Source organism: Periplaneta americana, chromosome 16 (assembly GCF_040183065.1).
Source record: "Periplaneta americana isolate PAMFEO1 chromosome 16, P.americana_PAMFEO1_priV1, whole genome shotgun sequence".
Lineage (NCBI taxonomy): Eukaryota > Metazoa > Arthropoda > Insecta > Blattodea > Blattidae > Periplaneta > Periplaneta americana.
The window spans coordinates 85,901,161-85,925,150 of NC_091132.1; the positions used below are offsets into that span (position 1 = coordinate 85,901,161).

At 35.9% G+C, this 23,990-nt stretch overlaps 1 protein-coding gene across 6 annotated transcripts in view; it reads right to left on the minus strand.

Annotated features, from left to right (window-relative positions):
* how (protein held out wings) overlaps window positions 1-23,990 on the minus strand; it is a 783,114-nt gene that overhangs the window by 335,541 nt on the left and 423,583 nt on the right. For all 6 annotated transcript variants that reach the window (XR_011336682.1, XM_069849715.1, XM_069849713.1 and 3 more), the window contains exon 2: window positions 22,192-22,325. Coding sequence is in view for 5 of the 6 variants with exons in the window: in XM_069849715.1 (XP_069705816.1) it covers window positions 22,192-22,325 (134 nt within the window). In the remaining variant the exon portion in view is untranslated. The remainder of the gene's footprint in view (window positions 1-22,191; window positions 22,326-23,990) is intronic.

A 23,990-nucleotide genomic window follows, 5' to 3' on the forward strand; every position in this document is an offset into this window, starting at 1 on the left:
TACAAATTAGTTCTTTATAGAAACTGGCCCCCAACACGATTTGCTTGAACCATAAAATGTATTTATTTTATATTGTATAAATATTAAATACTGTAGTAAATACTTTCAGGTAGCGACGAGCAAGTCTCAGAGACGTAGGCCTAAGTAAAAACTGAGCGTGTAATTTTTTTCTTACAGTTTCCTTAGTTATAATTTACATTTTAATTTATATTACTTATAGGCTACTACATAGTCTATTTTTATTCTACTTATGATTCTACCACAAACATTTATGTGACTCTATTTTGTAGCCAAAATAATTGAAGTTAATAGCCTAATTTATTTGAAATATAGCTATTTTATGTTTTGTGTAATACATTACTGCGGCAAATACCGACATTTGGACCGGAGTAGGGTAGTTGAAGAGCCCAGGTGAGGTGGGGGGATCGTGTGACGGTGGCGTATGCCAGCAGCCATCACACATCGGCTATTTCTGTTCGAGGAATTCCCGAAATAGCGACGGCAAGCGGACCGCAGACTGTCGCAGCAGGCCGCGGTGTTCGCCGATCCACGCCGCGTACTTCATACAATAACTCCCCCGCATCATCTGGCGTTTCAAGAGAGGTTAAATTTCAAAATAATGATACCAATATTTTTTAGTTCTCCAACCGCACGTCAAGGCATACTTCTCTAACGTTTCGAAACTCCTTGCAATTGTGATCTAATGAAGCAGCAACGTTTCCAAGGTTCGGATATTATTAACCTGATTATGATTAACTTGTACACGGTTTTACAAACCCGAAACTCTAATATCAAAAACCGCAAAAGACTGAGATCTCATTTAAAAAATCATACATCGGAAACTAAACTAACCTATAGTTATGCCAACGGAAAGAAGACACACTTTTGGTCTAATGAAGATAAACTGCATTTCCACAGCCGAAGACTGGATTTATAATAAGCTTATGTTTATTTGGTGATCACTTTATGAAGTTCTGAAAGGGTATGCAACGTAATACCCATTAATTTCCTGAATGTTTATTTATTCATTACAAAAACAAGCACATATTAAACCGCACTGTAGATCACAGAGTAATTCCAATTTCAAGGATATGCTTAAAAGTCTTAATTTTGTACATACATAGCCTATATCGCAAATTATATCTGTCAACGATCGACTTATTAAAGTTACTGACCAAATAAAAATTTTTGTAACTGTAGAAAACAATAATTGAAACCAATTCTTGCATTGTTCTAATTTTTAGTTAAATTAAATTTCAAACGAGTAACGCAGCAAGGGATGCTCTATGTCTATAAAATCAATCTATCGAATTCAAGAAATTTAAACCAATGTATAAAACTGTATTAAAACAGATGTTCTTTTATTTAAATAGCCTTAAGCAGCCGTCGTAATATTATGTTTACCCATTTTCAAATATTTAACTGACTTCTTGCACCCCCAACACTGAATCAGAAGAATTTCAGTTAATTACTGAAAATACAATCAACATAAAACTAGAAGAATTTCGATCCATTTCTGAAAATATCATGGTCATTTTGAATGGCATTAAACTAGACCTACAGCTACGTCAACAAAAAGAACACACTCCTGACCTAAGGAAGACAACCCACATTTCGACAGCCGAATATTGAATTTAAAATGTGTCTATTTGACGGCTGACTTATGAAATCTCGGAAAGGAATACAATTTAATACCCATTAATTGACTGAAAAAACACACATTCAGTGCGGGCCATAAGTCACGATACCCCCACCCCCTCTAATTGTTTATTTCACAACTAACGATTCATATACATACACATACCTTATTTATCCAGATGATGTTATGTTTTATTTAACGACGCTCGCAACTGCAGAAGTTATATCAGCGTCGCCGGATGTGCCGGAATTTTGTCCCGCAGGAGTTCTTTTACATGCCAGTAAATCTACTGACATGAGCCTGTCGCATTTAAGCACACTTAAATGCCATCGACCTGGCCAGGGATCGAACCCGCAACCTTGGGCATAGAAGGCCAGCATTTATCCAGAAGATCTGTGTGTGCACAGTCGTTAACATGACATAGCTGAATACGACGCCATGTTCCACGAGAGGTTTTGGGAAGAAAATCTTCTGTTATATGCTTCTACCACAGCAAAATTGAAAATTGATTAATTGAAAATATCAAAATAGAAATATAAAAAATTTACAGGGATAACGTGACTATGTATATACTACTAAACTGCACAATTCCAATTTCAAAGTTACGTCTCGAAGTCTTTTAACAACCAACTTATCAAAGTTACTGACCAATTAATTATGAACATGTTCTTAATTGTATAAAACAATAACTGAAACAAACTCTTGAACTGTTTCAGTTTTTTGTCAAAATTTGTTGAACATCAAAACGCAGCAACAGAAGCTCTTGGTCTATAAAAAATTCGAATTATTGAATACAAGAAATTTAAACTCATCTGTAAATCTGTATTCATACAGATGATATTTTATTTTATGTGTCATAGTCATGAGTAGCCATCACATAGGCCTACCATGTTTCCATATCCTGAAAGGTTCCAAATGACTTGTTTCAGCCCCATCACAAAATCGGAAGAATTTCGGTCCGCTATTACTGAGAATATCGTGTTCACAAATTTTAGAGCTTTCGGTTAAACGTTAAAGATAACATAATTGTTAAAAAGTTACCTTCGCTAAATATCAATATTCATCACACACATACAGACATCACTCCAAAAAAGAAGTAATGTGCACTCCTGTTAAAAATGTATAATATCTCCTGTTAGTTAAGGCTGGTTCACAATAAACCGGGAACGAGAACCAGAATGAAAACGAGAAGCAGAGGACGTGAATATGAAAATTTTTTATTCACAATAAACCGAGAACGTAGACGAGTATGCATATCGATATGCATGTCAATAACGATATGTAAAGTCGATATTACGCATTCTGGTGTTATTTGTGTATAATTTACCAATGGTGTTCTCTCATGAGTACAAGACAGCCAACATAAACACAGGTTAAACAACTTTGAAATTTCAACAGAAACATTTCATTAGGTACGGTACTATAAATATGCCCATGCATCTTTATTATCACAACCTATTTTAAGTCTACCATAACGTCAAACAATTAGAGAAGAAACATTTGTAATAGAACAAAAATGAACACAACAGTAGTTATTGAATTGAAGCATGAATATGTAGTGTGTAATACAACAAGCACAGTAATAAAATATGATTCACTTACGATCGGTGTTCAAAGATGCAGCTATTGAGAGCCACGTATTCTCCTTCATTTTCTCATCTTTATACGAGGCGCGCTGCTTATCGTAAACGTGAGAATTTTCCTCAACACTCAATATTAGAATCTCATCAAATAAAACTTGCTCCATGATGCACAGCACAGAACAAAATAATGCATAGGTTATGTCACGGTCTTTTTGCTACAAAATATATGACGACAAAATAACTTTTAGATGGCAATAGAATGAATCTAGTGGGCTGTGATCGGAAACGTGAACGCCAAAGTTGAAACTTGGCCAACACTCCGTTCCCGATCCTGGGCTCCGGCAAGCTTTTCGTTAATTGTGAATGCTCACAATTAAATGTACACATTTTAACAATTTTGCCGTTTTCGTTTTCATTTTCATTCCGATTCTCGTTTCCGGTTTATTGTGAATCAGCCTTTACTCTTCATTATAGGAGGAGAAAGTAAATTACTGAAATATAAGATCCGATGATCTGCTGTGAAATTTGTACAACCACCTCAACACTGTCACGTCTATCGATATTAACACACTCTCTGGCATACATTAGCTTAGTATATTATGGTTACAGTAGACTCTTGCTAATCCGACCATTCCTTGCACAGGGGAGTGCTGGATTAGTAAGAGTGCCGGATTACTGAGAGTACTTAAAAGCCACTAAATTTATTATGAGCTGCGTCTGCCTCTCTACTTCACTTCCAAATCTAAACTAGAATGTTCCACATGTGCCCGGGGCGCGTAGGCCCATACATACTCGTATAAGTATATACGTGTATAAGTAATACAACATAACGCATTGCATCGGTGCAAATTTCCCAGTAAACAGAAAGCTATTACAATAGAAGTGTTAGGAAGTACACTAGAAGAAGGTCGTATTACTGAGAGCAAGATAGTGAGAGTCCAGTGTAGGCCTACTTCATATTAATCTTGCAGTGTAGGCTTTCACGGCCGGAGTCTATAGATGTAGATTCATTTTCCGGGCTGAGAGGCCGTGGTCTATTAGTTGGTTTTATACCAGACGTTTCGTCTGCAACTGCGGCAGACATCTTCAGTGGAGTGGTATCCGAGGTCGCAAGACTCTTCTCGGCGTACCTGAGGCAGTTGCCTCAGGTACGCCGAGAAGAGTCTTGCGACCTCGGATACCACTCCACTGAAGATGTCTGCCGCAGTTGCAGACGAAACGTCTGGTATAAAACCAACTAATAGACCACGGCCTCTCAGCCCGGAAAATGAATCTACATCTACTTCATATTGTCATCGCTAGCCCAAACTTCTCTGAAGAACAGCGTAAAATTTCTTCACGTTACTACACTAATGATGATCAATTATAGCAAAAGAATCTGTAGTATTCAATTTGCCTTAATGCCCTTGACCATCACAAAATGTACTGGATTGGGACACAAACCCGGGTCCTCAAAGAGAAAATTTGGTACTCCAGCCATTCGGCTATTACTGCACCCATACCTGAAGTAGTTACAAGTTGTACACATTCAAATATGCTTAAAGCCCTCGTAAAGAAATGCATGTAGACTACACGACTGCTGCTACAAAGAAATGAAACACAGCCAATACCCTGCAGCAGCCATGGTTGTAATGCGAATACCAAATAAGAACCGTAACTACTGTCTTGAAGAGCTTCCACATTTAGTTGTCATGCTCGGAACCCAATAAAGTCAGTCATCCTTTCACTGCAACGCCTCCAATACACGAATAGAATCCGCGATAGTATCTCAGTGTGACCTACAGTCAATTCCACTCAAGAGGTTATGCACTGAACAAATGCCCTTTGCTACATGTGGGCGGGCAGCGCAGTCCGTTCCATGAAGCAACGATGAATAGTCACTTCATGTACGATAGATCGATTCTTTGAACCAGGTAATCACGTTACGTAAAAATAACAAAATGTATACATACACATTCGTAATTAAATAACCAAGAAATACGGTGAAGGGAAGAAAAATATTCTATAGTGATTCTGGGAAAAAGATTAAGGTTTATTAGGCCTGGAATGTTAGATCAGCAAACTCTCTCATACTGTTGATGAATGTATCAGGGCAGAGCTGTCTAATGGTACAGGTATAATATATATTTTATGTACTTTGTTAACATTTTAAATGAATATGTAGCCTCCTTTCTAGAAGACCAATATATTATTTTTATCGAGATTTCGACCTTACAAATCTATGGAATTATTATTATTATTATTATTATTATTATTATTATTATTATTATTATTATTATTACTACTACTACACTGGTCTACAAAAAAAAACTTCTGTCTGCTACTGAGGAAATTTCAGGTGTTCCATACTGAAATTGGTGTAATCAGATTTATCATAACACGTCAGGTTTTTGAGATATGGGACTGTAACATTAATTCTAAATCTACTATTCAGTACATACCTGTACCGTAAAGTCAGAAATATAAATTGAGCTTAGGTTATACATTCTTTGTAAATTGTTATATTATTTTAAATAGGCTATATTTATAAGATGATATATACTTACAATATCTAGTAAGCAATAAAAACTCTGTCAGAAGTGCTCGAGACCTATGCTTGTTGGCATGTGGTTGAACACTGTAGGAACAAGCGGAAATCACTCATCATGCTCGGACCGTATTGACCCTGATACCTGGATTCCATGTTCTGATGGCACCTCTCACCATGTTCGTCACTTACAGCGCCGAGATTTGATGGAAAAAAAGTCGAGGTTCGAATGAAGAAAGTGTATTTCAAAGACATGCGACAACCTAGATTCTGAAATGCTCTAAGCATGTTATATACTAGCTCAGCCTAACTGTACAGATTAAAGGGGGCGATAGAAAACATTAAAATAAATTAAAAAAAAACGTATTATGTGTTTTGTAATGACGTGCATGGTTAATTAGAAAGTTAGGCTGAAAATCTGTGTAGTTTGACAACAGCGCATCGTCGGTTCACCTACCGTACGAATCTACACACGAACTCGGGTCGGAATAGCAGTATTCCGTCCCCTAGTCAATGCAGAAGGGTTGCCAGATTTCCTAATTTATTTAAACTGCAAGAAAACCGCCCATTTTATTTAAAAACTGTAAAGAGGTAAATCATTTCCTACCAGTTTCTCTAATGATAAGAGCAAAAATCAGAATCGTACGGATAGTACTTATCGAGGAAAAAGGTGTCAACATTTAGGGGAAAATTATATATATTTTTTTTCCCCCGAAAAAATTATTTGGGACTAATGTGGTATAATTTTTTGTTGTATTTTATCTGTACTTTATCCGAGGAATAAGCTGTTAAAATCTGCACAATTAGATTACTTCCACTCTGTATGCAAGATCGTCAAATGAACACGTATAAAACATTCCAGGAACGAGAATTCACGAACTGTTTGTAATTATAAGCCAAGGGTATACAGAGCCAGAAGCCGACCGACAAATCACAGAATAAGTCTGTTCCTTTGACGAGAGCATAGCAGACTGAATACTTAACGACTCAAGTTACAAGTAAAAATTTTAAGATACACGCAAGATAACCACAAGGTCGACTGCTCGGTACCTGTGTGGGAGTAGATACGCCACATTAAATTCATTACACATTTATAAAATATGTCCGACAATCTCCTTAAGACTCGTCGTTCCCAGTACCGCCTGGATGACATCTGTAATATGTTGTTTATTCCTAGAAGTCAGTATGGAGAAATAACTAGGCTCTAAGAAACATTCCCCGCCCAAATATACGAGTATGTGTTTTGAAAAAACAACACGCACCGGCAATAAAAATTCGAAGTCTTCTACGTCTCTATATGGAGCTGTCAAAATAGGTTTTCGGAATAACAAACCGGACTGCGGCCCAAATAAGTTGTGATATCAACAGAGAAAGAGGCGCTTCAATTACCGCCAAAATAACAGACCGAAACTCGTGAGTACAAAACCTGTTTATGGGTGGCGATATGTTCCAGTGAAATTACTTCTCTTAGACGTATAATGGAATCTACAAGCTCTCGGAAGTGATACACGCTAAGTTGTTCGCGGACCATAAAGATACAACTAGTTGACAACATAATTTAGTTAGGCATTCACAGGAATCCCGAGCATGAAGGCCGGGTTCGACTTTCGATGACTGGGAGAAAGGCACTGTTGACAGTCTATCAAGGCGACAGCCTAATCCTGCTCTTTAACACGTCTTAATACTTTATTATTCTCTTCTCGGGTTTTCTCTCTTCGACATTCTGTACCCCTCTTCACTGGGATAGCGAACCTCCAAATAAGATAATAACCAACAGACATGTCCAATCCGATACGCTTTGCATGGACACGAGATCGCATGTATTAGATATGAACAAACTTAACTGCCGCTCTCGCTCGCTGTTTCGTTGCAATTGTCTTTCGAATCTCGTCATTCTCGTACGCTTCGAGTCTCGCTCATCATTCTCGAAATAGCATTTGGTCGGCGTGGAAAGATTTCGTAACTCTGAATAACCTACATTATTGAAATAGTGTAAATAACATTATAAATGTTTAAATGAGACAAAAAAGCAAAACAGAACAGTATCTTAGTTATCAAAATGCTCTGGTTCTATTATATATTACCTATGGTTATATAAATAGAAAAAAAAATAAATTTGCATTTCTAAGAAACATAAAACATAACGTTAATATCTTTTTCCTTGAAATTGCACACTTCATCTCAAGCATATGAAAAGAAAATGCCTAGCCTTTTAATAAGGACCTAATAATTAAATAAAGACTGGGGAACGGATTATTATACATTGAAAGAAATTGATGTTGTTTCAAATAGGCTACTTGATTGTTTATACATATATAACAGGGGCCAAAGTAGATAAAAGTTCAGTCAAGTATGAACAACTGTAGCGATTCAAGGCTGCTTGACGTTCGGGACTTCGGGAGTGATCAATCTCAACGTCTCGAAACACTCACTAGCAGCCTCTACGTCAAGGACGCGACGTATACAACCGTCGCACAGTGGGGCCAAACCCACTTATTCTTGGCAAAAAAGATTTTATTGTATCAATGTCATTTACATAGTAAGAAAAGTAGTTTTTGGTTTTTGTAAAGCTATTCTATCAACGAAAAGTGCGATTTCAAATCACAAAGCAGAAAATTTCATCAGTGAAAATGTAAATATTGATATAGGTGTCCCTCAGGGAACAAATTTAGGTCCTATTCTATTTTTAATATATATTAATGATTTATTAAACATTGATTTGAAAGTACATAATGGCTCCTGTTATTCTTACGCTGATGATACGGTGGTGATTTTCAGTGGTTTAACTTGGGAGGACACTTATAAACATGCCAATGTAGGTATAAATTTGATCAAAAACTGGCTTGATGCAAATTTGCTATCTCTAAATATAACTAAAACTACTTTGGTGCCATTTTCTTTAACAGTCTCTGGATTGAACAAATTGAAATCACTTTCTCATTTAAAATTAATAATCCACAACTCATTTTGTAAACTCTCTACAACCTGTAAATGCCCTTGCCTGAAAGAATCTGTAGATTGAAATACCTGGGAATTATTGTTGATCAGCACTTGAAATGGGATAGACAAATCACCTTTTTATGTAACAGGATACGTAAAACAATTTACAAATTTGTAAACCTTCGCCATTACTTGCCTACTCATGTATTACGTTTGGTTTATTTGGCTCTAGTTGAATCTGTTATCCAATATGGTATAATTGGATGGGGAGGCATTACAAAAACTGCTCTTTTTCCTCTAATTATGTTGCAAAAACGTATAATCAAAATTTGTTTGAAAAGGCGACTGGATTATCCAACAAATTTGATCCATTCTGAATTGAATGTTTTTAGAATTGACCAAATTTATAAAAACTCTTTAATGAAATTCTATCATAAAAATAGGACGAAATTTGTAGCTCAGCCACATGCTCATAATACGAGACGAAATGAAATTCTTAAATTAGTTGAACCTAAATATTTCACATCTGCTGCTTTACTACACAGTACAAATTATGGTCCACGGCTATATAATTCGATAATAAAATTTCATCCAGAATTGACTACTTTAAGCAATGAAATTTTCAGATCCAGAATTAAAAAATTTATATGACAGACTTCCCTGTATATATATTATGTACCATGTATTGTAAAACAAGTTTGTTTCTATCCTAAGTGTATTTTTCTATTTTATCTTGGTTACTATATCAACATGACCTGCACTAATTATACTACTAATAATAATTTAATATTAATCCATCAATCTAAACATCGTCTCTTTTTTCACTCAGTTATTATTAGTATTATTATTTACTAATTTTATTACAATCTTTATGTGAGCTTTTTTCTTAAGTATTTTGTCTAAAAAGTATGTGTATCTATGTAACGGAACTGTCCCCGAACACGAGCTTTGCTCTTTCGGGGTATTTTAATGTAACGTTTTTATGTGTATGTTATTATTAAATAAATAAATAAATAAAATAAATAAATAAATTACAAAAAGCTGACATCGGGACTCTTCAGCCTCGTTTGCACTGTCAGTGTCGTCGCTGCTGTCGTGTACTGCAGAATGAATATCCAGCATGTCCAGCACCTCCTTGTCAAACTGCTTGGCTTTCTTCTTCGGCATCTTCCAGAGAGAAAAAAATAATCGGATCCGAGGATATCAACAGCACGTTGAGGACATCTTCATATGTTTTTGTTCGGAACACCTTCCGGATGAAACCTTCTCTGTACTTTTTAAATTCCTTGTTTCTAGCTTCTTGGGCTTCCTCACTTAGTTGACCAATGGGAACTATAGCGTGACGGATAATTTCTGGACCATGGATTAGAATTTTATGAATTGTTGGAGGCATGACGTACCATGAGTATTTCCGTACAAAGAGCTGGGCTGTCTCGAACGCATACTTGCGAAACTTTTCCACATCTATTTCGTGGCCACAAGAGATCACTTGCAAAATTATATTGAATCTTCTGATGATTTCAATGTCAACACCAGTGATGCTTGCAGATAATGCCGGATTCTCAAAAAAATCACCTTAATGTATTCCCATCATTTGTATTGCCGAAGCCTGGTTTTGGCTTGTCTACTAGCAATCCCATATCTATTTTAAATCTATCTTGAATGGTTTTCTTTGTGTTCGAGACAACATTCTTCTACTCGATGCCCCGAGCTTGCCATTTCTCAATGGGAAGTTTATATGCAAGATGGAGCAAACACTCAAAGAACCTAATGCGTACGTGAAGGACGGATAACCTCACTCACTGATGAGTCTAACCAGTACTTGTTCTTCTCTAAAAATATTTCTTCTATCCTACGAGCTTGCTGCCATCTCTTCTTAAAATCGGACACGAAAAATGAAATTTGCTTGTAGAGAGCCATTTTGTCTTCATCTGGACGAAGTCTTTCATAACCGTAACTTGCTCCTGTAATTTTACACGTCCTGTATCATAAAGTTCTCTTCTAGTTATAAAAACACCATCGTTGCAACCCGATCCTGCAAAGAAGAAAATGTATACGAATGCTTTGGGTGTTTAGGTCAAGCGTACTTGGCTATCTAATTTTTAGAAGCTGTCAATTTTTTAACCGCTGCTGTTCCAAAATGAGCAAATATGAGCAGGGTTTGTTTCCATTTACGGCAAGTATAATGTGTGAAATAAACATAAATGTCAAGATGCAGAACATGATATGCCCTGATATACACTAAAACCTTAAAAAAAACTTACCCCTTTTTCACATTTTCGGTTCATTTCTTTATCGTCCCATAAACCACTACAAAATCCACAAAACCTATATGTAATTGCATTAAAATGTTCTTACCTGATGGTAAAGACATCATGTTAAGCCACACTTCGTAGTTCCACCAGTACACGACAATATGACGCATTTAACTACTTCCCGTGCACAAGCTTCTCTCTCACTGACTCAGCTAGGCTCAGGTTCTGACATTCGCCGTGACGTCAGCTGCACCCCAGTGACCTTGTCACTATCAAAAACGTATAGTCCAGGGATTTATCTATCGTTAGAATATAAAATATTGCTACTTTTGTAAGATTGGTTTTTTGTTTTTTTGCCAAGAATAACGCTGTTTGGCCCCACTGTGCGTCGTGCGGGTTTTCGGCTTTACGAGCGCTGTTAGTCTTGCTTTCTCGATCGTTGTTCATCTCTAGCGTGTACCCTTTCGTGATCGATATCCTGATCTTTCCATCTGATATAGTCTGGATCGTCTTACTTTATGTCCTAGGGGTGAAATCTAACTATTTTCCCCTTGTTAATACATACGCTAGTGGAGTTTAATGATTGCCAGGTTGAATTTTCTTTTCTTTTCGAATTTCGGTACTGAACTAGTAGGCTATATTACGATACAAAGTTGGGAAATGCTTTTTACAAAATCGAGGAAAAGTTTGAAAAACGAGCAGAGACAGTTTCTTCAATTTCCGATATTCTGTAATGCACTTCACAAACGTGTATTGTACAATATTTTTTGCAAGATCATATTTTTAAAATTGCAAATGTAATATATTTCGCACTGAAAATTTAGAGCAATATTATTCCAAAGCTTTTGCAAAATTGAACTGTAATGGTAACTACAGTAAGTAAAAATAAATGGACTGTTATGGGTCTATTTCAGTATAGTTTTATGTTATGAAGAATGATTTCCCTAGCAACAAGTTGTTGTGTGGAAATTCTAACTTTCAAGGCCTAACAACAATAGCTGTAAATACTGCAGAAAAAACAGGATCGTGCAAAAAACGATAAAACAGTTAGGCCTACTTCTTACCCGTTTTATTGACAGCATCGTTTGCCGTCGAAAAGCTAACAAAGTTCATGGAACGATAATTACTAGCGAGTGTTAGTTGAAATTTGAACGTAATGAATAATATTAACATTGAGAAATAATAAAGTAACAATTATATTAATAAATAAACAGTGTAGACCTACATTTCAAATTAATATTCGATTTTCGGACTTCGTTACTAATCATTTCAGGTGATCAAAGAAAGCAAATTTTTAGATTAGCTCTCATGAATCAAAGCAATGAATTATTATTATTATTATTATTATTATTATTATTATTATTAGTATCATTATCATTATTATTATTATTTCCGAACATAGTATTGTCATTTTACCTATCTTTTGTGATATCTGGTAACAGTTGGTAACATTGAAGTGACAGCCACATTACCAACTAATCTTACGTGAACCCCACTCCACTACTCAATGTCAATCATTAACACGCGCTTAAATCTAACTCGTTCAAAACCTATTATATATATGATGTAGGCAGGAGTTTCGTTCCTAAGACTCTATCGAATTTCAGCCGTCATTCAGGTTGCACATGTACTAGTAAGAATTACGTTATTGTATATAGGCCCTAAGCTATATAGATTATAAAACTTCCACCATTACCTTCAAAGTTCAAATCCAATTGAGTCAATTTTTGTTGAACAAATATGTGTTGGGAACGTTAAAATTTTCCGTAAAATTAATTCATCAATTTTTCACAACAAAATGTACAGACCTACCAGTCTGCACTGCAACAATAATTGATTACAGTTAAACATTATTCAGTGAATTTAAGTGCACGAATTTCTAATACTTCTTGTTTAAAAATTTTTAAAAGATTAGCCGATACTTGCGAAGTGGCACATGTTAGCTTTTGCAGTATGACTAGCACTGCAATGTGCTACCCTCCTGATACCTTTCTTCTTGTTATCTATATCGTTATCTCGAGTTTTCAATGAATCTGCCTGAAGGTAGAACATTTGCTGCCTATGCGATCTCTTTAGGCCCATAAACAAGTTGTATGTGGTAGAGTGTGATTGTGATAGAGTAACAATATGGATCGGAATAAAACCACATCATTTCTTTTTGCATATTTCCTAAGGTTCACAATTTCGCTGTAATTTTTTATGTTTTGTTATTAATTATTTCAAGAATTTTAATTGCAAAATCTAGAAAATTCACCTATTAACACGTTGATATTAATATTCAACTACTGCCATTGAACTCTCTATAAAAATGTTCCATTCAAAAACGCTACATGTTAAATATTGACATTATAAGTGCTATAAAATGCTAAATTTGATTTTTAAAGTGCTAAATGTTTTATTTTAAGTTCTTGAAATCTACCATCTCTAGTTATTACAGTACAATAATTTTCCATTGCATTTTGCAATAGGTAGACTACGTCATTTATATTCTTTTTTCCTTTTAGTTGATTATTTAACGACGCTGTATCAAATAATCGGTTATTCAGCGGCGATAGAATTGGTGATAGCGAGATGGTATTTCACGAGATGAGGCTGAGAATTCGCCACAGATTACCTGACATTTGCCTTACGGTTAGGGAAAACCTCGGAAAAACCTAACCAGGTAATCAGCACAAGCGGGAATCGAATCCGCGCCCGAGCGCCATTTAGATTCATTTATATCATACTTACTCTGCCATTTTCATTTAAGTAATTAAGTACCCTCACAGTAAGTATGATACCTTACGATGAACGATGGACAGAACAGAGGAAAATTCTCTGCGGCACCGGGACCCAAACCCGGGTTTTCAGCTCTACGTGCTGATGCTTTATCCACTAAGTTACACCTTACGCTTACCCCATAGCAACATGAAGCGACTGCTTTCGAAGTGTTTTAGATGAAGTGAAAAAAGGGCGAATTTTAAAATGCAACTGCAATAGCAAAACAAAACAAAAAAAATGAAAATATGATTATTACTCGACTGAGGCGAGTGGAGCCGCGGGCGTAATGTGAACTATCGCGATGCGGTATTACGAACGCAGGAGCAGTAGCGCCACGGCTCCGGGATGAAGGACTCCACTGGCCCTGGTTGAGTAATACAAATATTACAGTGGTTCTGATAACATAATATAGAAATAATATTTTTAGTTACTTTATCTGACCAATATGCGTCCGAACAGTAAAAGTAATAACACGAGAATTTTAAAGTACCGAGTATATAGACTACCCACGTGACTCATTCTTTAGGTTAGAGTTTGTAATAAAAATAATCCGTTCTCACTCGCAACAACACAATTTTTCCGCTTTACTGCTTTTGTTACGCAACATGTAGTAATGAGTTTGTAAAATGCTAAAATTGATCTTGAATGACTAGAATACTTTCACAACTTGGCGCACTTTTACACCGAGGCCATAGTTTTTTTAGTTCATCCTGAGTGACTGAACATATCCAGAAGCCAATAAAATACGAGGCCAAAAAGGCACCGGAAGACACAGAAACCTTCACCAACTCTTAATGAAGACAAAACACTATGACGTAATATCACTGAAGATTTTGTTATTATTTCAGATCCTGACATAAATTTTATTCTGCTCCGGTGGAGATGTAAAGTGATTTAATTTGTAGTTGTAGCCGCTTGACTTTGAGTCTTGATAATGTCTCAACCTTTTTGCCCAGTTTTGATGCTTTCTTGAACAAGCATGATGTCATTGACAGCGCATGTCCGTCTAAGATCTGGATTAAGTGACCCATGCCAAGCAATGCTAATACAGGGATATACAACATGTGGGCCTAGGCCTGCAAACTTTCATATTTGTAAGGTTTTTTTCCATTTTCCTAGTACAGACTTTTGTCATGATATCGTCATCGCCATCGCAATCATCAAGTACTTACAAACTGAGGGCACTTTTCGCTGATGTAAAAGCAATTTTATCGAAAACTCTTTTTAAATGGATAATAAACACAAACCATCTACGCCTCGTTGTCTAATATATCTCTCGTCTCCACTTTCTAACAGTTAAAACTGGTTATACCAAAAAAAAAAAAAAAAAAAAAAAAAAAAGTGGGATATTTTTATATTGACTATTACACTTTTGCTACGTCACACTACTTTTGACCAATAAAGCGGTACGAAAGGAGTCTTTCAACCAATCATGGCTGCTTATCGCACAATTTTATCGCGTCCCTAGCATTTGTTAATTTTTATCACTACCCTAACATTTGTTTCTTTGATTGCCAACATTTCAAACTGCACTGGTCTGGACGTTAAAAAACAGAAAATTACAAACCACTCCAGTCGATGCACAGCACTTTCAAATATGACTCGCATTGGCATTCAAGAACAAGAATTAATAAAGATCACTGGTCATATATGAAGAGCACCATTCGGAAATCCTGAATACGTTGAGGGATACACCATCTACATCAACGAGTTCACGTCTTTTACGCACACGTCCAATATAACCAACTGAACCACCAACCACTAAAACATTCAAATTTGAAAATTGTACTTTCAATTTATTGTTTCTTTTAAAATTATTCATGTTTATTTTTTATTTCATCATTAATTAAAACGTTTCTTGTTTATTTCATCATCCCTAACTAAAGCTCTTCTAACACATGTTTATATTATTTAAGTAATGTTTGTTATAGCTTCTGCTATATGATATTATGGATAGTCACGTATCAGAGATTGTTTAATACTAAGATTTATTGAAAATCATCTGTCAAGTGACGTTGATTACTGGGATCGGGATAACTGGAGTGGAATGCAACTGTTTTAATAAAAATGAAACTGAATCAACAAAGCCTTCTTGACTAGTAACCGTCCACAGAGTTCAATGAAAATTCCATACTTGGCACAACTGATAACAAAAAAACATAATCATAAAACACTACTGCCATCTAGCGTAATGTTGAGATGGTACAATAATACATTTGAAGACAGTTGTATTTTCGTAAGCCAATTAATATTTTATTGTATTGGAGTACTTCATTACTTCTAATCTTTATATACTTTCTTCTAATCGTGTAATAGTCAATTAAATCCCACTCGAGTTTTGATTTTTTCTAGATAAATCAAAACCTCTAGTGAGATTACTGTTGATAAATACTACGATTTCACATCCGAATATCCTCTCAACAGCAGTAAGAAATGTAACCAAATATGTTTTTATATTTCACTTCAAAAACTTCCGAAACTCCGTCCAAAAGATAATGGAGTAAAAAGAAAAAGGGGAAGAGAAAACGGGAGAAAGAGAAAACATTCCGTAATACATTTCATTTCAACCACAAATTCCATTTCTACTTCCCAGAATGTAAATTCCAGTCGTGAAAATGTGTGGCTACATACCAGTCATGCGATTAACGGTATGTCATTTATGTGTCACTGAGTGTATTTGTATACAATTACGTTATCAAGTGGCAAGAGTTTTGAATAATAAGCCATTCACTTAAAATGCAATAATTCACACAACAGTTAAATGACGACTTCAAAGCAAGTCTTTCATGACAGCACCACAGCTCTCTATGATTCAGTAATAGTTCCTATGTGATGAAAGAAATTTCTGGAACGTGATCTGCGTAATACTGATAATAACAAAAATGTACGATATTGATTTTTCTTAAACAAATTGTTCATTCCAATAGATTCGAGAATGTTAAATAGGGTTCATACACCTAATCTGAGCTTTGAGCAGGCACTTTTCTTAACCAGGAATGTCTATGGAAACATTTTACCAGCTCAGAACAATTTTGTACATTAATAATATATTCCACGGACTTTCTCTTGGTATATAACTTACAATTATTTAACATTAATTGCGAGTAAAAAGGAAATAAAATTTGCATATGTTTTTCCTGGTATTTTGCAAAAAGCACAATTAAAAAAAAACAATGATTCAATTTGTATGCAATTTTGCAAACACACATTCTTCATTGTTGTTTGTATAGGTTGCTCAACAATATTTTTAATGTTATGAAAAATAACCTTTCTTCATGTAAAATATCATACGACAAAAATTGTTTTTAGTACTGAAATTTGGAAGCTTATGTGAATGTAACTATTGACTCTGTGCACTTCACAGTGATTGAAAAGTGTTATATAACTTAAATAATGTTAACAAAAAATAAAATTAAAGTTTATCATAATCAAATTTATAGTTTTTGACAAATTGTGTTTTATGTAAAATGGTAGAAAGAACATTAAAATTGTATTTCCATTTTACTCATAGCAATTAATCTGAAATCATAACAATTTTTATACCAAAAGAAAGCACATCGAAAGCTTTCTTAGAGAGCAAAAACTTTGTATATGTATATAACGATTTTATAAATATTAATTAAAAAAAAATGCATGCTCGCAGTTCAGGTCAAGTGTATGAGCCCCTTAACAGACATAGGTTAGAAATAAGTTTCTCGTTTTGGTTACAGTAAAACTAAAAAACAACAAACGAAAACACTACAAAATACAAGAAGTGGGGATTATTCCTGTGTAATGCAAAGGATTATACAAGGGTCACTTACAAACTCATAGTAACTATTTTTTTTTTCAGTGGAATCCCAGACCACGATCCAAATTTTTCGATATGCAGCAATGACATTGAGAAGTATGGTACTTATTGATGCTGCAAGATGTTCAAAGACAGAAGAGGAAGGATGCACGAAAGTCAGTTGGTTTTCAACCACTGAGAAGTATGGTTGTCGGCTAGAACAACATGCGTACATAAAAATAGCGTATGACATTAGAGGAATTCTTTTGTGCCATTTTGTTCTCCATGCAGCTTACTACGCTGCTTATCTGCAGAATAATCTACGTCACGCTATCAGGAATAAATGTCCCGAGTTGTTGAACAATGCAATCATCTTTCACGATAATGCAACAGCCCATACAACGGACATTGTTAAGACCTGTTTATGGCGCTGGAGATGGGAAGTACTAGACCAACCACCTACTCGCCCGATCTGTCACCATGTGATTTAGATTTAATACCGAAATTGAAAATTCCATTGCGTGGGAGACGCTTCCCTACACGAGAAGACATCACCAACGCAGTGCGAAGTGAGATTATCAGATTGGACAATGGAGCAGCTGATGGTATTTGTCGCCTCCCTCATTGTTGGCAGCAAATGGTTGATTGCCTTGGTGATTACTTCGAAGGTTCTTAATGTGTTAATGTGCGTGCAGATTATTGTGCTCAACATTATTACTGAAGATGAATTTTTTATTTTTTATTTTTACTCTTCTCCCTTGTCTACAATACTTCCAGAGTAATTCATATAACAGACATTATTGGTAAAGTACATTGTGTATTTTCATATGTATGTTATAAAATGTTTGTATAACTACACATTTACCTGCAAAAAGTAGTTACCATGACTTAGTAAGTGACCCTCGTATATGTCCCACAAGAAACTGCTGTATTGCTATGGTCTTTGCCTGTTTTACAACGAAAGTAACTTTAAAACTTCTGCAATAGTGTAATAAGGCCTGAAGTTAAATATGAAGCTATGATACTAATTAAAAAGACTGCAATCGAGAGTCAAGTAACTTCAATACGAACGCGATAATGTCATGATGGTATCCTTATGAAACCTGAAATTAAATCCCAGAGCTGTCAAGTTCGTTACAGTACAGAGATTTCCGAAAAGCTAACATTAGACGTTTTGATCACTAACTGCTTGCAATTAGGAGGGGAAAACCGAACAAAAAGTCTGAGGTTTCTTCTTCAATTCGATCAGATACTGACCACACGTCAAACATCCATCAAAGTAACTGGCAGTTATAAATAAACGTGACGTCTTGTTTGCCAATTACAAAGCACAGTTCAGAAGAAAGCCGGGTGGAGGTTCGGTTTCAGTGGGTTTCAAACTCGTGCCATGAATCACCGGGTCTCAACCCGTGGCAACTCTCCTATTCTTATGGCTTTCAAGAAACATCAGATCCATCAATGCTGAATTAACTAGATGCTAAAGATCTCGTATCTTTCTAACCCTGGGCTTCTCGAAATTTTTACCCGCACGACTACCGAAAACCGTAAAAGAAAAATCGCGACCCTCTTACAAAAACTTAATAAGAATAATAATAAAAACTTACATATTACATAAGCGACTAGTTAAATTGTTTAGCTCGTCTGATAGCGACGTGTTTGAATTGACATGTTTATACACGTCGATGTGGGAGATTTTAGACCTATCGCGTACACCGCGCCCTCACAAGTCTTCACATGTTCAAAGGTGAGCACGCCCTGTTTACCAGTGCCTGTTATACGAGTAAAAGAAGCGGAACGGGATACAGAGAATCATATTCGAGATTGTGACTGGTGCTTTCATAAAATTTTTCTGAATTAAAATTTCAGTTCTAATTGAGTTTTCAGTAAAAATAACGTTTAAAATACGTGTGCTCATTTTTCTCAGAAAATGTATTTTATTCCTTTTGTAAACGCCTAGATCAGGCCTGCACAAGGTTTGCGCTCTCCGAGCCGGCTCACAGCTCATGAGCGGAATGCAGATATTAGCTGCGCTCTGTATAAGAGTGGATTGAAAGAAGGGGTGATCTCGTACAAAATATACACAAAAGGAAGAACTAGTACGAGTGTTTATGAAATGAATTCCCGTTCAGTGTTTGCAAAACTATTTTGGAATATTATTAATTAATAAAGAAATATTTATTTTACAGAAATAATATAAATTCTATTGCTACTTAAATGTACAATATCTTTTTGTTATATATTTTTTTATCAGTACATCAAAACGAGGTTTTATGCTGTTGGCAGCTGAAAGGAACAGTAGCCTACTGATCGTAATGAAACATCAGTTACAGATGTTCGATGACTGCCTTTATTAAAGTTGATTACAGAAAACAGTTGCTCACAAATATAAATGTTGAGCCAAACATAGCAATCATTTTCACTGCCAGCTTGTGTAGTTGTGGATATTATTGCTAATGTTTAGTCTTGTACAACTCAACCAGGCTAGTTCATTCAAACGATCTTTAGCCCTTAGGTCACATTGAAGATCAATAAGTTCGAGCTGTAAATCGTTAAATGTTATGTTCCGTCTTTTAGATTCCTCCATACTGTACTGTAGCAGTAGGTTAGCAACATGAAACAGTTACTGAGAATAGGCCTACACACTGCACTCCACTAGATAGCTGAGTGGTCGTTTCCTTCTCCTCTACCTGTAGCAAGTCATTCTGACATATCGTCCTCTCCGTTTCGGCGAGCGGTAAATACAGCTATCCCGCTCCGAAAGAACGCGCGCGCTCGTCGAGCGATGTTTGTGCAGGTATGGCTTAGATCATATATATAACAGATTGATTATCCCTATGTTAAAATCGGCAGCAATTTGACGAGAACAACCGCCAGGATCGCCACCCGTCTGCCGTAAATGAACACGAGATGGCAATACAGTCGCTAATGCAATTCAAATGGGAGTTATGACGTGACTCCTTATGTAACAACTAGAGGGCAGAATAGTAAACCTGACAAAAGTTGTTACCGTCAAAGTCTATAAGGCCGAGCAATCTGAGTATATATGATCTAGGGTAAACGTTAAGTTCTTTTTTCCCCCGCGACCTCTTGTTACGGCACTGCGGTCCTCAGTTTGTTTGATATTAGTAACAACTTACATAAATATATTATTTCACATTTGTAAATGTGAGTATGCCAAAAACTACTTTTTCTAAAAAGAAAAGGGGGGTATTGGAAATGCACATTGCTATAATAATCTCGAAATGTATTTTTGTAACATATTTTCTCTCCTATTTTGAACAGTAAGAAAACAGGTACTAAGCACTGGTGTAAGCTATGTTGGTCTCCTTTGTTCGGTGATTAAATTCAGTTTATTTTCATGATATAAACATTACGCAATGTTATAAAAACAGAAGCTGAATGAGTTTTTTTTATTTGAACTCTAATAATACAGTGGCACTGAAATCGGTATCACTTTATATGAGCGATTTAACTTAAACAATAAAGTGGCACTATGATCTCTGATGAAGAATAAAAATTAAATTTTTTATTTGTCAATAAAAAGCTCTTACAATGTTCCTGTGTAAACATCAATGGACGTTTGTGAGCATAAATGGACCAACTTAAATCAGAAGTTTTACAGTTATTAATGTATAAAGTGCCTATAATTCTGAAATTACGCATCTCTTGCGATTAACAGTTTACAGTTGCGACAACGATAAATACAATACACATATAAGCCAGATACGAAAATCGAAGTGGAAAACATTCCCTAATGAAAAAATTGGAAAACAACTTTCCAGAGAGTTCGTAACAAGCTGTTATAGGTACACTATATATAGATCTGATATTATTCTGTGACTCAAACGATAGACACTTAGAAACAGCCAATGGACTAGTAACTGGGCATTATCGGTTTCGGTTTGGGGGTCATTCTCCAGGAAAAGTACAAGATATTTACTTTCGAAACTTGTTGTAATTGGAATAGCATTGTTATATGCCTATATTAAGAGATATAGGCTACAAGAAGCGGAAAGGTTGACGTACATGGAGTTTTTTTTATAAGTTTGCATATTCAGCTATTCTATCCTGACGTAAACCTAATATAATTTCAAGTTTAAACATAAAATAGATATACCGGTAGCTTTTTTTTTTTTTTTGTAGAATACAGAAATAAAATCAGTACTGTTTTAAATACCTAACAAACAATAGCATTCTCAATTAATTAGATAAGCGTCGCTAAGAAAATCTTCATCCAAGGAATGTTTCGTAAAAAGTAACAGATCAGAACGAGTTGTTACATAGATCTCAAGTCTGTGCCAAGCTATGTTCCTTTTTCAACATAACAAGTACATAGTGGTGTCGTTCGGCACCGATAGACACACGGTTGTAGATTTTGAACGCTTCGAGGTATTAATTAATTCATACACGAATCTAATCAAATTCTCTGGAGAACATCAGAGCCGTCGGACACAACAGCAGCGCAACGGAAAATCAGTTTATTTACATCAATATGTAAATTGCTCGAACATAAAAATTGATGTTCAAACTATCGATGGGCCGATAAGTTAACGCACACCCAACCCTTGCTTGTCGGTAACTTTGAAAACCAATTCAATTTATCATGAGAAGAAATCAGAATTACACATGCGCGACAAGCAAACATACTTTCGGCAAAACCAACAGGAGGAAAAAACCTGTCACATTCATAATACTGAGTTTATATAGGTGGTACTCACATCCGGATGATCTTTGACTGGGACGTAAACTTTTTCTGTAAGCGTCGTAGGGGGCCCTTCTGCGTCGGGCAGCACCAGGGGGTCCTTCTTTGTGCCATTTATCTGGAACAGACTCGCCCGAACCTTGGAGATTTCTGAAAGACAACCATAAAACAAAACAATTTCAATGAGTTGTTTCCGCAAAATCTTTATTACCGAAGAAGTTAACACCAAATATACAGGGTGGAAGGTAACCTTTTACAATCCTTCACACACATATAACAGATCATGTCATTTGGGAACATTTTGTCACATAATATTTTTTTATACGACCAATAGTTTTTGTAATATTTCGAGAAAACGAATGTTGTAATGTTGCAACTTTGTAGACAGAAGCAATGTTTACTTCACAAGATCACTGCATCCCAGCATACTAACTGCCGCTCCAATCATCTACTTGGCAGGGGTTTTGAGAGGCTGTACACACATACCGTTTTGTAGACAAAAACATCTGTTGAAAATGCAGTCAATTCGAAATTTATGTAATCGTGACAATTTAACTATATAAAGTATGTTATTCGTTATCTAATGTATCGTTTCAGGACTAAATTTAGTATGAGCAAACACGTAGTTTCCGTTACATTTTAAGGTAGTTTCATCAATAATACAGTAGAATAAAAAATTACGCATAAAACAAAATTAATCTTTTAAATACAGTGTTATTTTACATTGAGGATCACACAGTTGATGTCACTCCAACTCAATTACAATACAATGTTTGGAAGAAATAAACAACTTCGAAACTAAATGAAAATGATACACAGTAATGTGAGGTAGGTACACTGTTAAATTTTGTACACCATTCTCTACGGCGTCTTTTAAAGGTATTGTTCAAAGTGTCCACCAGCTGCGTGTCTACAACTTTCACACTCCTGATCCAGTTATCTGTCACGGTATAAGCGAACAGCTGCAGCGGCATTGTGACCAGTTTCGCCATAAATTAATAACATGTCCAGAAACTCAGATTAGAAAACTGTGGCATTTCGTTGTGTTTCAACTGTTTCGAACTGCATGTAGCCTGTAACTAATGATTAAGTGAATATAAGCGTATCGTCCGCTCCGTACACCTAACTCGGCCACATGGTTTGCGTACGTAAGAAACAGTGTTGCAAGTGTGTTACAGCCCTGTTCCCATGCAATGTGTACATGATTATTAACGCGATTTATTCGAAGTCTGTGTTATTTACCATGCAAATACTACTATAACATGGCCATACATAGCTTATTCTATCATCCTACAGGAGATAAAAATCAAATTTTGAGCAGTTTCATGAAAAACTTAATCATAATTTCAAGTTATAAAAGACTTTCCCCCTTCCCGAAAACCGTTCTTCTGGGAACAAAATATTATTAGGCTTTCTTGTTTGTCATAATTCGAGATATCATATCCCAGAATGATTGTAAAAGGTTACCTTCCACCTTGTATTGTAAAATAAGAATGGGTGTGTGTACGAAAGTGCCAGGCGGGGGTGGATGAAAAGTCATGCATGCAGACCAATATTTTGTGGTTTATTCTTAAAATGCACGATCCCCAGAATGTAAAGGTGAGATGAACTGGAAACTCTGCGCGGGGCTTGCAGCATCGAAGACACAACAGAAATGACTCAGACTGCTATTTGATGGTCACCAGATTCCACATACCGTCCTGAAAACCAGAGAGGTTCCAACAGGACGGCTTCCAACTGGGATCATGACACCTTTGAAGTGCTAGGAATTCTCACCGCAAGGCGTCCTATAGAACCGAGAACAATTCCGTATGC